The 17,247-nt window shown below is 36.2% G+C and overlaps 1 protein-coding gene across 8 annotated transcripts in view; it reads left to right on the top strand.

The window, feature by feature from the left end:
* Positions 1-17,247, top strand: part of ZNF280D (zinc finger protein 280D) — a 50,036-nt gene that overhangs the window by 17,843 nt on the left and 14,946 nt on the right. For all 8 annotated transcript variants that reach the window (XR_007206544.1, XM_048317487.1, XM_048317486.1 and 5 more), the window contains 11 exons: positions 4,372-4,481; positions 5,358-5,587; positions 7,660-7,817; positions 8,267-8,367; positions 8,462-8,608; positions 9,184-9,318; positions 10,848-11,092; positions 12,276-12,416; positions 14,094-14,156; positions 14,713-14,831; positions 15,010-15,046. Coding sequence is in view for 7 of the 8 variants with exons in the window: in XM_048317487.1 (XP_048173444.1) it covers positions 4,372-4,481; positions 5,358-5,587; positions 7,660-7,817; positions 8,267-8,367; positions 8,462-8,608; positions 9,184-9,318; positions 10,848-11,092; positions 12,276-12,416; positions 14,094-14,156; positions 14,713-14,831; positions 15,010-15,046 (1,486 nt within the window). In the remaining variant the exon portion in view is untranslated. The remainder of the gene's footprint in view (positions 1-4,371; positions 4,482-5,357; positions 5,588-7,659; positions 7,818-8,266; positions 8,368-8,461; positions 8,609-9,183; positions 9,319-10,847; positions 11,093-12,275; positions 12,417-14,093; positions 14,157-14,712; positions 14,832-15,009; positions 15,047-17,247) is intronic.

The following is a 17,247-nucleotide window of genomic DNA, read 5'->3' as shown; positions in this document are numbered from 1 at the left end:
TATGTTAAGCTTTTAAAATTTGAATTATGAACAATTTTGTTAACATATGAAAATAGTCCTTGTTTCCAAATTGGGTGTTCTACAGTCAAATAAAATACTTCACTGACGATCCCTGTAAAAACTATGCGCGTAGCTACACATAGTTTAATATACAGCAGCAGTTCCTGCTGTAGGTTGGCGGCCGGATGCTCAAATAGCCTCAGTGATACAAAGAATGCTAAGGGTTATACAGCTCCCTGGAAGCCTTTGCTGAGCAAGACATATATGTCAATGTAAGCAGCTCATATACCTATGAGGGTGAGTATAAGTGAATTAAAACCCCCTAGGAAGCAGTAGCATCTGATTAATAACTTGATGATTTTGTGAATGTGTGAATGAATGAACCTTAGGCAAACAATGCATAGAGTGAGACATTTGAGCTTAACATGTTCATTTATGTCAAAAAGGAAAGGTGTGCTACAAAGGAGAATGTTTGGATGTTTAAGTATCTATATATCAAGTGAATTATGTTTTCCCATGTGTGAGGCACAGTGTTGCAAATTCTCCAAGATGTTCATCAGCATTCCCTGCTGGGAGTCTGCCTATGTGCATTGAATGGGGAGATTCTCCATATTCTTGGCTAAGTGTAGATGGTTCCCACTGAGTACACACAACTGTGGGTGCCAGGGGGCTGTTCAGTTTCTTCTCAGAAGTTTGAATAATTTTATGTGACACAAGGTATCTCTATGTATTGAGCTTCTTGTTACACTCTGAGAAATCATTGAAGCAGCTATACCATTGGGTGGGGGATATACCAGAATGTCCTTAGATCATTGTGTCCAGAACTGAAGCCCTTGACATAGTTTATTATAGTCTTAAGACTATTTGCAGTCTGTGATTGTGAGAGGTTTACAAGACTAGTGCTGGCACTTCAGACTACTTGGTTCGTAGCTGTGTCTTTCAAGTCTACTTGAGGACCGATGTCTGTGTTGAGTTTATATTGTCAAGTGACAGAGACATGGGTTTCTGACAAGATGGAGTCAAGTGTTTATGGGCATGTTAATCAGCCACTGAACCTCCCAATTTCAAAGTTGTTGGGGGATTTTTTTGTTGTGGGGTGTTTTGGGGTTTGTGGGGGTTTTTTAGGTGTGTTGTTTTTTGTTTTGCTTTGGTGGTTTTTTTGTTTGTTTTGTTTTTATTGATTTTCTTCAGAAGAAATACTGCAAATGATAAGGACGTGTGATGTTCTTTCAGAAGAGAGCAGATAGATGTGCTGTGCTTGGTCATTAGAAGTTACAACACTGTTTTCGTTTTGCATGCAAACTGAAGTTTACAGAGTTAAGTAACAAACTAAAACAGCATTAACACAGAACCAAAAAAGAAGGTGTTTTTCATCACAAGTGCAGATCTTGTTCCAAATAGTGGGTGCTGCAGAAACCAGCTGCTTAGCTTAACTTTATTACTCTGAACTCACCTTGTCTCAGATTAGAGTGGGTCAAGATGTGAAAAGTAGGCCAAATAAATTCAGGTGGCCATAGTATGATTTACTGGGGTTTCAGATGTGGGTCTATCTCTTTGCATTTACTCTTTCCTGCTTCACTGGCCTTGGCCTTCAAGTCTGAGTTGGATATTGTTTTCTTAACTTCGGTATGGCATATTAGTTTAGGAAAATCTTAAAACTGCTTTGTGTGGAGTCTAAATTGCAGGTATCACTAATGTGTTTTGATTACTATGGGAAAAAAACGAGGTTCTTTATTTTTAAAGTGCTGTAGGTCTACATGAGAGTGGTTTTGTATTTAAACCTCGTGCTACTTCTGAAGGTGACAGTGTAACTCCAAAACAGGCCAAGCTTAATGAGGTCGGTGCTAGAAACAACTCGGCTGTTTCACCTACAGATACCTGTCCAACAGTTACACAGACACAAAATGTATCTTCAAGCCATAGGAAGATGGAATGGTCTGGCTGGCAGTCCATGCCTTTGTGTCATGGAAAAAGCTAACACATCTGTAGTGTTTCAGTTGGTCAGTGTTTTTAATGCTCTTAAGGCAGTGTAAGTAGGTAACTGTTCTTATGCCATAAAATAAAAATAGCTATTTTATGCAAGGATTTATACAGCTTTACAAATTATTTCATCTGAGGTTATTACCTATTCAAATTTTAGACCTTTGTTTAGTAGGTAGGTTTGAATTCTGTAGAGCAATAATTAGTCACTTGAAGACAGATGATAAAAATAAATGCCCCTGACCTCATTCTCTTAGTTCAGATTTTCTATGTCAAAGAAGCAAGTAGGGGGTTGAAACTTCAAAACACAACCAACCAGAAAGTCAAGATAGAAAGAATTCTTGAGTTGATTCTGTGACTGCTGAATTTATGAACTAATTCTGATTAGATGAAGGAAAAAAAGTCATTCTAGCAATGCCAGGCAAGGCAGTAATGACTTAGATTGTAGAATCCCCATCCTTGGACATATTCAGAAATTGACAGGGCATGGCTCTGAGCATAAGAGAGGACTTGCTTTGAATGGGAGGTTGCACAAAACCACCTCCAAAGGTCCAGCCTAAATTATTTTGTGATTCTGTACTTTGAGTAACTATTGCAAAGTGCGTTTTGCAGTTTTCCCCCTTTTCTTGCAGCAGCAGCAGTTTTTGATGCAGTTTGAAGTAGCAGTGCGAGGGGAGAAGGTCTATTTCAAAGAGGGAATATTCTTGGAAAGATCTTTCCTTCCCTGCAAGAAGAGAGCTAGTCTAGCTGTTTCAGAGTATTAACAATTAGGGGCATTTTTTTCTCCTGAGCCAAAGGTGCTTTCTAGTGATTGCAATAGGCAAGGACTTATTCTTGACTTTGAGACATTTCCAAGACATCCTTTCTCCTATAATGTTAAAATGATTGTTTGGAATAATTTCAGATTTGAGTTTTTCTGCATGTCTTATTTAGAGCTTGTTTGGTCTTTCCAGCAACCAGAAGGAAGTGGCTATAACATGAACATCGCAGGAAAAAAATTTCCTCCACCCTGTTTTGGGTAAATTAGATACTGTGCTGCAGCCTGTAATAAAAGATAACTGAAGGATCTTGCTAAATTCAGTAAAAAAAGAAGTAGATCATATTCACTGAAAACCGTCTTTTGCTGAGTTTGTCTCTAAGCCATCCCATGCTGGCATAGCAATTTCTAATCTGTCGCAGAATCCAGCACTGAAGCACTGCAGAACATGACATTTTGCTGCAGAACTGGTTTTCTTCAACTCAGTTTGCATGTAGCTGTGATGTGTCAAAATGTTTTACCAACTGTAATAGTGAAGACTTGCAGCACTGTTTAGTGGTGCATCTTTTACATGGCCATCTGCTCATGTGAAGGACTTCCTGCTTAATAATGATTCTTAGCAAGACTATTATCTTAAGGAAAATTACTGACCACCTATGGTCTAGACAGGACTATTTTTGTGTAAAAATGTATAGCACTGTTGCATGGTCATCTCTTAACTCATACATTTACTCATTCCCTTGTATTTTGTGGAACAGTTGACTCTACTGTTGAGATGTTTTTTCTGCGTTTAACTTCTAAACAACTTACTTAGTATGGAGTCCTCCAGATCTGTGAATGACTTGAGAATGCAAGAAAATTTCATCTGGAAAAGTAGCTCTTGCCCTGATGTTTTTTGGCAGTTTGGAGAAAACTTGAAGCTTGGTTTTATTCATTAAAGTTTAAACTAATGCAAAGCTTTAATACTTCTCTTTTGTTCAAAAGGCATTAATCATTTATGTTGATAAGAGAATGTTATTTCCTTTAATTACTGGGAGTAATTATTAATTTAGCGGATTTATTCTCTGGATTCTCCAAAGACACCTTTGCTTAACAGAAAGTATGCATTTGAATAGGCCTGGATTCCAACAAATATCCAGAGAGAGATAGCCTCATCATTAAGAACCAAATGGCGAAATTCCTTTCCAAAACCACTTATCTGAACCCTATTGTGATGATAATCGGGTCATGGCAGTAAACAGGCTTTATGGGTTCATTTGAAAATTAAAGTTTGTAAAACAAAAGCATCAAAAATCCATCCTGTCCAGGATGGGGTGGGTTGATAGTGCACAGAAAGAGTGCTTTCTCCCTACCATGCTACCTTTATCTCATGTGTTTTCTCCTTGTTTGTGGATAAGATTTTGTAAAATCTGTTTTATCAGTCTATATCAAATAGAACAAACTCCAAGTCAGTTTGGGGAAAAAGGAAGAGTAATTAAAAGATGCTTGTAAAGCCTTGCTTATGGTTACTACAGCTTCATTGATGGTAATAGTTTTCATTTGAAATAGCATATTTTGCTAGAATTCTACTACTGCTACTAAATTGAGTATTCTGCTTGTGAATTCTGAGTTTTTATATGTTTTAAATTTTACAGGGACAAATGCTGCATCCAGCACCATTAAAAATGGAGGACCTTTTCCACGGGCCTGTCCAAAGTGTAATATACATTTCAATCTTATGGATCCTCTAAAAAATCATATGAAGGTAAAATATTTTGGGGCTGGTAAGCATTAGAACAAACTTTATGGGCTTCTCTTTGGTTATGAAAGAGTGCTTTGGTTTGATAGGAAGCTGGTTTCACTTCTGTCCGGTACCAACCGGAGCCAAATGCTCAAAGTCTTGCAGTCATGAAAAGCAAAACAGGAGTAGGGGAGCTCTAAATCTTTTTGCTTTTTGCCTCATTTTTCCAATGTGCTGAAGGTAAGTGTCTATGGTAATAGGCAGCCAGGTGACCCACATCTGTATAAGATTGCAGCTGACACAAAGATGACAGTGTAAATGTACCTTTTTGTCTTGATGTATCACTTGGTACATCAAGATAAAAATACTTCATACCTAATAGATAAAAAAGTTGTTAAGCTGGGGGGAAGAATTTCATTTGTAGTTCATACTTAAACACTGTGGTAAACAAAACTTTTGAAAACTGAGCATCACTTCATCTGATTATTAAACTACTTATTACTGTTTCTGAAAACATTGTTCTCAATAAACTTATGCTTGTCAGCAAAATACTTGCATGAAAACTGCTTTTTGTTCGTTATTAAATGTAAACAGAAATTTTTCTCAAGAGTAAGGCAACACTAGTATTGTTTTCTTGATTAAATCTATCTTACTTGATCCTCTAAGAATCTTTCTTTTCAGTTTTATAATATATAGTGTTTTATTACTTAAACACTAGTTAAAGATGAGTCACTGTTTAAAATTGAATATGACTAAGGTCAGTGTGTCAGAGAATTAAACTTTGCATCTATCTCTCATTAGTGCCTTCAGTTTTTAAAATGCTTTTCTCATTGATGCAGTTTGGTGAGACTGATACCTTTGTTTCTCTCTGTCTCATCTCTTCTCCCTGTTTGCATCCAGTATTGTTGTCCAGATATGGTAAATAACTTTTTCCCAGGAGTGATCAAAACAGAGTGTTTGAACACAACAAGTAAGGTTGCTGAATCTGAGAAAGGAAAATTGATTATGTTAGTTAATGACTTTTATTATGGAAAGGATGAAGGTGACCTCCAGCAGGTACAACAAGAGCAGAAGACTCATACGACATTTAAATGCATCAGTTGTCTCAAAGTTCTGAAAAATAACATAAGGTATTTGAACTCACTTCCTTAATTATTTGTTAATCATTTAGAACCCATAGTAGTCTCATGTATTAAAATTTTGTCTCTCTGGAGTAGAGTTCCTTTCATACTGAAAACTGATAATATTGGGTAACTGAAAAGAAATTTTTGTTTTGCATGTATGGCTATAACTTGAAACCTTTAACAGATTAGAGTTTAAATTTTAGTGGTGTCTAACATAAACACAGAATTTTGATAAGAGCAGTTGTAGGACTTTGGGGTTAGAAAGGGCAACACAAAGTATTTTACAATTTGCCGTCTGGATTGATGGCTATATTGGTAGATGCGAGTGTTAATTCTCTTTAGGGACACCCAAGGACTAATAGTCAGTCGTTCACTTATGTAACATCTGTTATTTTGTTGGAGTAATTTTACTTCCAAATGCTGATAAAACCCCCGTAAGCTGTTTTAGTAGGTAGACAAGTTTGTGTCATCGTTCCTTTGGAAGTTAAGGTCACTGAACTTTTTTACATGCACTATTGAAGGGAAGCTGAAGTAGCAGAATGTAAAATTGAAAAATGGACTATTGTTTCAAAGGGCACAGTCTGCAAGTTAAAGTGAACAGGTTTATGCTAACATTAGACAACGTATTATTGAAAAAAACCCCAAGTTTTCTGTAATTAAAGCAGTGACATTTGCTATTAATCATTAAATAGGCATTACTTTTTACTCAGCATTATACTGTAAGCAATCGCTGCTTTGGTGCCTATGTGTTCCACAGCAAGTCATTAAAAATGTACGAGCCCTTTTTTTTTTTTTTTTCAATTTCTGTAGGGTTGACTTAAACCATATTAATTTTGGCTGTAACTTTGTAGCTTTATTCCATAGTTCTGTAACTTAAGAATTTTTATTTCAAGGTGTATTTTGCACCTTTATATATAGCAGACAAAATAAGTACGTATTACCTTCATCGTTCAAGTATAAGTTTTTTGACCGAAATCAAAAGCAGAAAGCGATTCATCATGGTAATCCCCGGCTTTCTTTAAACGATCTGTGATTGAACATACCATTACAGTAATTTTCTGTTAAGGCATTATGCAGTAAGTGTCAGTTCTTTTTGTCTGCTTAGGAACCTGGATAGACTCGGTTGGCTTTTTCTGGTTTTTTTGTTTCTGGTTTTCAAGCAACTGTACAATATTAGGAGCTTGAGCTCAAGAGATTTTTCTCCTTGCTCATTTGGTTTTTCCAGTTCCAAGGTCTGCATTCCTTTTCTGAGTGTGGCCTACATTTAGTAGTTCTTCTGGCTGTATTGAAATGAAGTGCATTCAAAACAGGAATTTTGGAAATTGAACAGTAATGGATTTGCAGCTAACCTGTCCTTGTGCTGCTTTGCCAGTAACAGTGACCTGCTGATGCTGTCGTGGGTGCCTGGACTTCTCAGCCAGAATAGGTTCCTACTTCAGACAGGTGGACAGATTAATGAGGAAAAGCTGGTAACTTAAAGCAGCAACATACCAGTTTCTCCATCGACTCTTTTGACATCGGCTGCACAGTAACATTTTGTAAACTGTCCTTCATAATTCAATGTCAGGCCTAAATGCTTTAGACAAAGAGGGCTCCTGGAGCCCTGCCAGTTTTGAATGGACGTGGTTTCACATAAAGCTATAATGTCCAAATTGCAGATAGGTTCTTGCTGCTTAATAGTTTTCAGCAGAGCTAAAGTTACACTTGTTTCAGAATGTGGCTTTGAGATTGCTGATGGCGAATGAAGTGTGAACAGTTGATGTATTCTTGTTGTCTTTGCTTACTTCCATTTATTCCAATGCAAGAATTTTGTCTAAGCAGACATGAGAAATGATAGATTATTTAGTCTTATAACATGTTTTAGACTTGCTGTGTGTTCCTTAAAGTCAAAGATTTCTAGTCAGCTTTAAGTTCGTTGCCTTTTTTTTAGCAAGCACTTATTACTTAGTTGGTTTTTCTTTTTGAAATTGAGAAGTCCATACAGAGTAAAGTTTCTAAAGAGTCCTGTACATTTTGCATGTGATATGTATAGAGAATGTTAAAATGTAGTTTTTGCACCTGTTCACTGTAATTTAAAGGTTTATGAACCACATGAAACATCACTTGGAGCTTGAGAAGCAAAGCAATGAAAGTTGGGAAAGCCACACCACCTGCCAGCACTGTTACCGACAGTTCCCTACCCCATTCCAGCTGCAGTGCCACATTGAGAGTACACACACGCCTTATGAGTCGTCCAGTGAGTTGGATCCTATCATAATGAATTTTTTCCTAAGCCAAAATTTTTAGAAATTTTCCAACTTTTATTTCCTGGTTTGTAATTTCAGAATAAAGCTATTGTATTTAAAGAACAATAATCTTGAGATTTAATATAGGAACAGAGCGTTTTTAAGAGCAATGTATGTGCAAAAAAGTATTTTAAAAAGCTTTTTGATTTTTTCCTTGTGTTTTTTGTTTGCTTGTTTGTTTATTTTTAATTGAAAGCTTTACTTTAAGAACTCCTGTTTAAGGCCCTTGCCTTCCTGGCCTTCTGAAATTGTGCAGGGAATTTCTTCTAAAGTATAGAATAATCATTAGATTGCTTTATGTTTAGTGATATATATAGTTCACATTATATATGTATTATAATTTATCTGTATATGACCCCTATCAAATTTTTACCTTTTTCTTGTTTTTCGCTTTTTCTAGCAATTTGTAAAATCTGTGAATTATCATTTGAAACAGAGCAAGTTCTTTTGCAACATATGAAGGACAATCATAAGCCAGGTGAAATGCCGTATGTTTGCCAGGTACCTCAGAGTGACTTTTGTATTTAGATGACACCACTCCCCTGTCTTCACTGTCAATAAACTTGTAACAAAAAAGTCAAACTTTCTATTTTAGGTGTGCAACTACAGATCCTCAGCTTTTTCAGATGTAGAAATGCATTTTAGAACAGTTCATGAAAACACAAAACATTTGCTATGCCCGTTTTGCCTCAAAGTAATTAAAATTGGAGCACCATATATGCATCATTACATGAGGCATCAGGTAAGCAGGTATTTTCAATCATTAATGCTAGAAAAATGCTAAACACATCTAAGGAATCTCCCTCTGAAAAAAGAAACACAGCTGATTTGTATGGTTGTTACTGGATAAGAATAGTTAATAAGAATACTTCAGAAGAATTGTAGAAGTCTTTAAACTAATTATTAGACTTGGTCTTGTTTTTGTGTGATAGCAGCTCCCTGTTTAAAATAATCTCTGAATGTCCTTGAAAGAATCTTATTGCTATTTGGTTTCTTCGTTACATTGCAGTGATATGATTCTGCTTTTCTTGAGGTTACCATAGCAAACCTGCCACTAGTTCAAATAAAGAAAAAGATAATGAACTACTGTGTCTTGTAACTGGTAATCTGATTCCTCCTCCTTTTAGTAGTTGTACTGCCTTGCATTTTCAAGTATCTAATTCCTACAGAGTATCCTGTCTTTGTACAGTATTAGGCGTTTGTTTATTTAGTTGATGTTTTAGGAACTGCATAAGCATTGCTTGAGACAAGCTAGGGCTAGAGTTTTGTTTGTCATGCCATCCATGCTTACTATAGATTGTCATTTATCTTTAAAAGAAAAAGGGAATATACCGTTGCACTAAATGCAGACTGCAATTTTTAACATGCAAAGAAAAAATGGATCACAAGACTCAGCATCACCGAACATTTAGGAAACCCAAGCAATTAGAAGGCTTGCCTCCTGGAACAAAGGTGAGAGTTCATGCAGGAAAACTAGAGGGGACAAAGGGAAAAAAAGCCTTGGTAAGGAGTAGAATGAAAGAAGTGCTTTTCTCCTTTCTTTTCCCGAACAAAGTGTTTGGGATTGTATTGTTTTGTGTGTGTTGTGTTTGGGTTTTTTCCCTCACCTCTAAAACTAAAACTCTGAAAAAATGCTCCTGTTTCAAGAATTACCAGGCACAATTTATGGTTTCTTCCTGGTGATGCGTGGTTTTGCTTTCTGTCCCATTGTTCCATACACCTACATGCATGCTAGTAGTCCAGCCAGAGCTGCTGCTTTCTTGAGTTGATGGTTTATTTGTCCCCTCCCATTCGTGCTTTCTTGTGCTGGGAGCTTCTTCTGCATCATTTCTTGTGAAAAATTTTCAACTTACGGAAGGTGGTGGCAAAAAACCGTTTAAAATCGCAAGACCTCCTTCTGCATAGAATATGTATGCTTAAAACTGAGTTCACCAGGTCTTCTTTAGGTTCAGCATTTGAAGGTGTCTGAAGGAAACTTAGATCCTCTCAGAACACTTAACGCTGTCTTTAAGTCATTCTCCCATTTCTCAAGAAGGAGCTACTTAGACTAGGATTTTCTTGTAGATTTTGGGACTTTTTCCAACAGTTTTTTAGTAGACTGTTTAAATATATGTCCTTTTAGTTGCAAGGAAGAAGAAAAGTTAACATTTTGATCAGCTCTTCACAGTTCATTTGCTGTAGAGTCAGGAAGGGAAAGTGACTGCAGTTGCTGTTCATTGTCCTTCTTGGCAGAAGGAATGTAAAGCACTGATTCTTTACACTATGACAATACCTCAATTTTTTGAAGATTTCAGGGTCTTCATGACCTAATAAAAGCTTAGATTATGTTGAAATTCTCATGTTAGTAGACCTTGACAGGATGCAAATGATAATACTGAAGAACCTGGAATCAGGTTTAGAAGACAAGGTGCTTCTAAACTAGGAGTATGGGTAAAAAATATAATTAGGAGTCATATTGTGAGTCAAAACCACATTTGAGAGCATGACAAGGGAGTTGGAGAATACCAGATGAGAGGTCAGAAACCAGAATTAGTCCTTGGAGTTCTAGGGTGAGCAAAATTACCTGAAGGGAGTAGACTGGCTCATCATGAGGCAACAAGACATGGGACTTTTTTGTTAAATCTGGGCACTGATGGAGTGGTTTGATATTCATCTTAGTAGGGCTGATTGGCCTGAGACTTCTGCTACTTTTTTTTTTTCATTTAAGAAAGCAGGATATAGCCAGTTGCAGCTCTGAAAAGAAAGCTGTGTTTTCCCATTTCAACCAAAATGAGCTTTTTAAGCATCCAGTAGGCTATTTGAGGTTAACTCTAGGCCAACAGTATTTTCAGTATTTTGTATTCTTCAAAGTAGTCTTTAATCAGGAGAGTTTTTTTATGCTATGATTTGTGCTGTAAAGTGGCTTAAACTTTGAGACAAATAGAAGTGGGAACTTGGAGAGCTTAAATCTAAACAAAATTTTTTTTATTTCATACTTGTAGGTGACTATTCGAGCATCTTTGGGATCTCATCAGTCAGGATCATCAGCTACATCTTCTGTTAGTACAAGCAGTTCCACATTTCAATTATCACCTAAAGCTAAAAATGAAACCACTAAAAATCATAACAAATCTAATACAAGTAAGTCAAGAGGAAAATCAAAACAATCTACATCAAAGAAACAAAATGCATGGACGAACAGCAGAAAAAAAAAAGAACCTACAAATATAGCATTTCATAATCTAAGGTAAAATACTAGCATTAAAATTGTCTTTAAGTACACTTTGAATATAAATCATCTGATGGTCTTTCAGTAACTTTAATACTGTAATACAGAAGATCTGACACCTTAGGTTTGCTGAGAAAGCAGATGCATAAACTTTCCACATACTGCTACTGTGGTTATAATTCTGAATCTTCATTCACTGATTTTGGTGGTGGCAGACTACTTTATGATGGAAGAACAAGTGTTCTGGAAACTTCTCTGTGTCACATTTAGAACTTTTCTCTGCTTGGAGTCACAGACTCTTGAAATACTGACTCATTATTCAGATTTATGTTTAGACCTTACCTGTGGAGAGGAATACATCTGCCTGGGTGTTCTCCGGAAGTTTTCTTATGGAGAGAAACTATTTTCTATTGTTGTTGTTGTTTTAGTTTTATTTGAACCTGTTAGTTAAAAGATTAAATCCTGTCTATCCTAGGAGATACCCCATTTTGGGGACCTAATAAAAAAGAAATCAGGAAAGTAAAAACAAGCTATTAGGAGAATACTGTCCTGATCTTTACAATTTATTGGGGTTTGCTGTCCTTATGTTACTATTTTCATGGGTGTTTTATGGACTAGAGTGTAATTTCATTGGTTATGATGACTTAGCATTTTTCTTTGTCAAAGATGGTAGATGTCACCCCTCCAGTTTCTAACTTTCTCAGTGTGTAGCTCTGGGAGACATCCAAAAACAGTCAGCAAAACTGGGGAAGAGCAGGATTACATTCTTGCTTTGTAGATGTTTCAAAGCTTGTGGGTAATATTGGGGTGACAGAAAAGCCAAAGACTTTTTTTGTGCATTGTGATGGATGGAAACAATTATTGGAAATACTTCTCGAGTGTATAGAGACAACAGCAGCAGCTGAAGTTGGAGGTTCTTATCCACTGCATTATCTCTTGATTCCAGGAGTGGCCAATAATGGATGCTTACATTACGTTGCACATTTTTATTAGGATCGTAATGAAATCATAGTTCAAGTAAAGCAAAGTTTTGTTCATGTATGCTAGTGTAACTTAAAAGTATTTAGCTGATGCATTTTTAAGTTTCTCAATTTTCCCTAGTGTAGGCAAGTTTGCTACTTACCTAAAGCAAGAAGTTTGAAGTAGTTATCTCTTCTGGAAGTGTTGCTATTAACTGATAACTTTTTCATGTTACTGTTAGGCATCGTATGGGAACGCACAAATGCATTGAGTGTTTCTCAGAAATAAAAGATTTTGCAAGTCACTTTCCTGCTTACGTCCACTGTAGCTTATGCAGATACAACACCAGCTGTAGCAAAGCCTATGTGAATCACATGATGAGGTAAGAACTCTTCGAAGTTTTTAGTGGCTTAGCATATACTTCCTAAGTTCATGTAAGGTGTGAAGTGTTTGGTAGGTGAATTTTGAAGTGGGTCCTCAGACTGGCGGGGAAATGTGTAAGGTTGGATTTTTTACTTTGTAACGAAGGCTTAAACTCCTGTTTTGCTTTAAAAATCAGTGGTTCAGCCAATATTACACGTTTGCTTCAGAGTTTCTGTGGGATATTCCTTGATCACTTCAGCCTGACTTGTCAAATAATGACTAATGATTGCATGTTCTCTGGGTTTCAGATTGAATGCCTCATCTGATTTTACAAGTGCTGAATGCACATGGGCCACAGCTATTGCTAGTGAAATCTGTGCTCAGATTTAAAGGATGTCTCAAACAGCAAACTCAAGTGGATACTTTTTCTTACACTACTTCTGGTCATCCATAGACATAACATCTCATTTTGTCACCAGTTGTGGGGCAGCGTAGGGCATTAGTGATGGCAGCTGTAAAAAAAGCCTGTTAAGAAAACAAGTGCGTTAGTTTTCAGAGCCATAGAATTATACTGTCCAATAATTAGATACAGGTCACGTAGCAGTGACAGTAAAACAAAATTTTAAAAACCTACTTGTTAATCCTGTGCCCTGAACAAGCCAACTGTATTGTGGAAAATACTGAATGTGATTTTCTTTCTGAATTCATGTACATAGAAAATGCCTTGACATTTGTGAATGCTAGAATTCTTGAATCTGTGACCTAAGTCTTTAGGTATATTTTATATATATTGACCCTATGCACACTAATTTCAATGCTCATGGAAGTCCTAGGCTGAAATAGTTTACATGCTTTTATGTGTATAATCTATTGTTTGCATGCTTAAAAACCCCCAAAATTAAAGTGCTTAATTCCAATTGTACAAGAAAAACTTTACTCTGGAAGGGGAAAGGAATTTAAGGTAAACTGTTCCTGTTGTTGCCAGTGGTCTGGATGGCAGGTCAAATTCATCCATGCAGTAAATTGGCCAATCTTTTGTCCTTTGTCCCCTCGATTCACTAATGTATCTCCTATCTGATCCTTTGCAGCACCTATCATCACCTCTTTTTTGGTGAGTGTAAGGAAAAAGTAATGGTGAGGAAGAGGACTGTTAGAGGGAGGGTGTTTGTGGAGGAGCAGCCCCTGTACTGAGCTGCCTGCACGTTGTTCCATGGGAGAGAACAGTGTTGGCACATACTTAACCTGCGTAAGAGACAATTTACAGGTTATCTGAAAATTTTATTTCTCGTTGAAAGCCATGTCTTTAGGAAGTTTTAGCTCTTTTGTGGTGCACTCCATAACTACAGCCATGGTTCTTCAAAAGCTGAACTGCTCATGGAAGCAATAGAAGTATGTTCTTGCAAGACTGTGCCAATAAAGTTAATCTTTTCACCTCCCAAGCTCATTTACAAGGGAGACAATGTTTTAAGCTAGAGCTGAGATTCACAAGTCCATAAGCTTTAAGCAATTTAATGTTTAAGAATAATGCAGTTCAGTAACTTAGGCTTCTGTTTTCATGTCTTGTCATAAGCAAATTGCAGTACCGTGAATAGTGAGGTGAAGAAAGTCACTGTACCAACACAGCCTTTCAGAGGGGATATGTGGAGTAATGTATTCAAGAAAACCGGTCTAAGTGGTAATGTTTTCATATATTTAGTTTTCACAGTGCTCGTCCAAGTAAAAGATTTTGGATCTTTAAGAAGCACTCAGAAGAGCTACGGTAATTCAGCTTTTTTCAGTTACAGATCATGATGTTTTTACTTTCTGATGTTGAATTAATAACTTAGTTGAGATTATAACGTCTTGAATTTCCACAATTTAGAGCAAAGAAATAAAACCATTAGCTTTTCCAATAGCAGTGTTCTGGTCAGTGACATATACTTATTTGTCCACGTTTATGAACTTAATTCTGAGCAGTCTTTAAATTTTTTTATTATTACTATTTTTTTGGTTATTCATAAGGTGCCAAATGGGGAGGGGGTCAGGGAAAGAATAAAACAACCATCCGAACAGAGAAACTCATGCTCTACAGATAAATTTCTGTCTAAAGTCATGTTCTTTGTACTATATCCAGCATGGAGATGCCCTGCTCATTGATGGGAATTTCCTGATACTAGTTGCAGTAGAAAAAGTAAGATTATGTTTTTGTGAATCATCTCATCTGAAGTTGAATGATTTTTTTTTTTTTTTATAGTCTGTCCAGTTGCTGTAAGTTAAGAAAAGTGTTTCCATGACCATGTTGTATTTACAGTTCCTTTTTACTTTGTATTTCCTAGAGGTGTGACTGTAGTGTGTCTTAACTGTGATTTCCTGGCTGATGCTTCTGGCTTGGATAGCATGGCCGCACATCTGAGTGAGAACCACACTCATACGTGTCAAGTTATTATAGAGAAAGGTGAGTACATGTAGTATCTTTTTTATACAGTATATAAATACTTACCTGTGGATAGCTCTTGTGTTACCGCAGTCCTATCTTGAGCTGCATTATTTCTGTACTTGCATTTGACAGTGAGTACTTCTGTATTTCCACACTTTAAAATATTCTTAATTAAATCCTTTGTTTTTATTTTCAGTTTCCACAGATAACCCAACTGCTGCACAAGTGTCTCAGTAAGTTTTATTTTACTGTTTAATGTTTTTTTTCTATTAATTTAGTGATAGATGGCCAAAATTTGCACTTTGAACTTGTTTTTTTTTTTTTAATTCCATAGAATTTGAAATGTATGGATGAACACAGGCCTTTACTGTACTAGTGCTTTTTCATCTTACCATGTCCACAATTACAAGAATGAAGAGATAAAATTATTACCTATTGCAGCTAAAACAAAATCAGGCTTTTGTTCAGTTTGGAGAGACATAAATAATTGTTGCAATGTTGGAACTCCTGAATTCTGACCTGTCTATACACAATGAGACTGTTACTTCTACTTAATACTAGCTTTATCAAATTACTGGTTTATGTTCTTTATGTAATTTGAATATGAATGCAAAAAGGAATGTCCTTTACTGAAATAGGACAAATTCAGTCTTAATATTTAAAAATATTTAGGAATTATTTTCAAAATTATGTTCTTTATATGACAGAGGCATACTGTTTTGTATTAGCTTTTTTTATTCTGACTTTCAAAGAAGAATTAGTATGTATTAATCAGGGTTTTTTAAGGATTTGAAAGAGAACTTGCAGTATTGTGGAGATTGTTTCAGATTGTGTTAGTTTGGGTTTTTTTAAACCTTAGAGGAATCAGACATGCTAAGCCCTTCCTGATTGTCCTGGAACAGTTTCTGAGGCTTTGCAGTGTAGTTTATGAGCCTGTTTATGCCTTAATTCAAGGTTTAGAGGTCAGTTAAATCAAACATTTGTGTTTTCTTCAAACCATTTCAGAACACAGAATCAAAAATGTCAATTAGACTGCAAAGAACTATTTTAAAAGATACAAGAAAATAGTGTAACCCTGGTAGAATCCATCTAGCCTTTAGCAGGATTCTAGAAGGAATTTAGATTGTCTCATGTATGGTGAGAACTCTGCCAACAGAGGGATAAGTTCTTAGGCCTCTAAAGATAAATCAGCTTTCACTGAGCTTTGGGAATATCCCAAATAGTTTATTTAATATTTATTAGGTATTTTCTTAGTTTCCATAAAGCGGCTAGTAAGAAGGGGGTCCTCTAGTAGTTCATCTTTCAGTGCAACTCAAACAATGAGAAAATAAAGTGTTGAGCTATGATACTAGTGGAAATTCTAGTTTTTGTATTTGGAGCTGGCATTAGGTGTTGGGAATTTAGTATTTGCTGAACTGCATGGAAGGAAAGGTTATAAATGTGTTGAATGGTGGTTGAAGATGTACAGCTGTGGCAGGCTGTTGTCAGTACTGCAAAAGGATCTTGCTGTCTTGAATACATTACAGAGATATATGGAAATATGTAAAAATGTTGGATATACGGATATATATGTATTACTCAGAAGCAGATGGGGAAGCACTGCAAAGATTTGAAGTAAAGTCAAGAATATATGCAGGTTTGTTTCTGCAGGATGTTAGGTTAGGACAGATGCAGATAGCCATTATTTTTGGGAGTTCTGATGCCAACATAAAATTAGTTACTGGCACCACATGAAGTGATATAAAATCCTTGATGGTGTTTTTTGGAACTGTCAGGCTCATAGACTTCATTAACTTCAGTAAATCTTGTCCATTTCCATATACTAGTTCTCTGATACTTTGGGCAAGAATGTATCATTGCTAAACTGAAGAGTATGAGTATACGTGTGTAGCAGATTTTTAATTCATAATTTGCTGTACAGAGTACAAACAAAAATGTTCATCTTTTTGCGGGCTGGTTCTTAGTGGTACTCTTTGGTTGCTTTGGAAGAAGAGGAACTTGCAGACAATATTCATAACTTTTGCTGTATAGTTTCTCAATGATCTCTGAATGTTCCTTCCAATTCTTTGACCTATAACTCAATGACTTGTTTATGGGACTCTTCAGAATCACTTCATCACTGGAAACAATGACTCACAATTACAATCTTGAACACTTTTGGATCTTCTCTTGCATCTCTGATGGTGTCTTTTGGTGTCTTTTATTATATATTGGATTGTCTGTATGTGTTTTAAAACTCATCTTTATTGCTAATGATCAGACATGTTCCATGAACTCTGTACTGTTACAGAGCCTGTCTTTGGACCAGAATCCTGCCATTAGTAATACAGATAACCTAGCTGGGGATGTTCCAGAAGAGTTTGTTTTTTAAATTTTTAATCTACAGAGAGTCTCCTTGTTTATTTGGTGATCCACCTTGTGCTGAGGGAGTAAG

Source organism: Corvus hawaiiensis, chromosome 13 (assembly GCF_020740725.1).
Source record: "Corvus hawaiiensis isolate bCorHaw1 chromosome 13, bCorHaw1.pri.cur, whole genome shotgun sequence".
Lineage (NCBI taxonomy): Eukaryota > Metazoa > Chordata > Aves > Passeriformes > Corvidae > Corvus > Corvus hawaiiensis.
The sequence above is the reverse complement of the archived record's forward strand: the minus strand, read 5'-3'. Positions and strand labels throughout refer to the sequence as shown.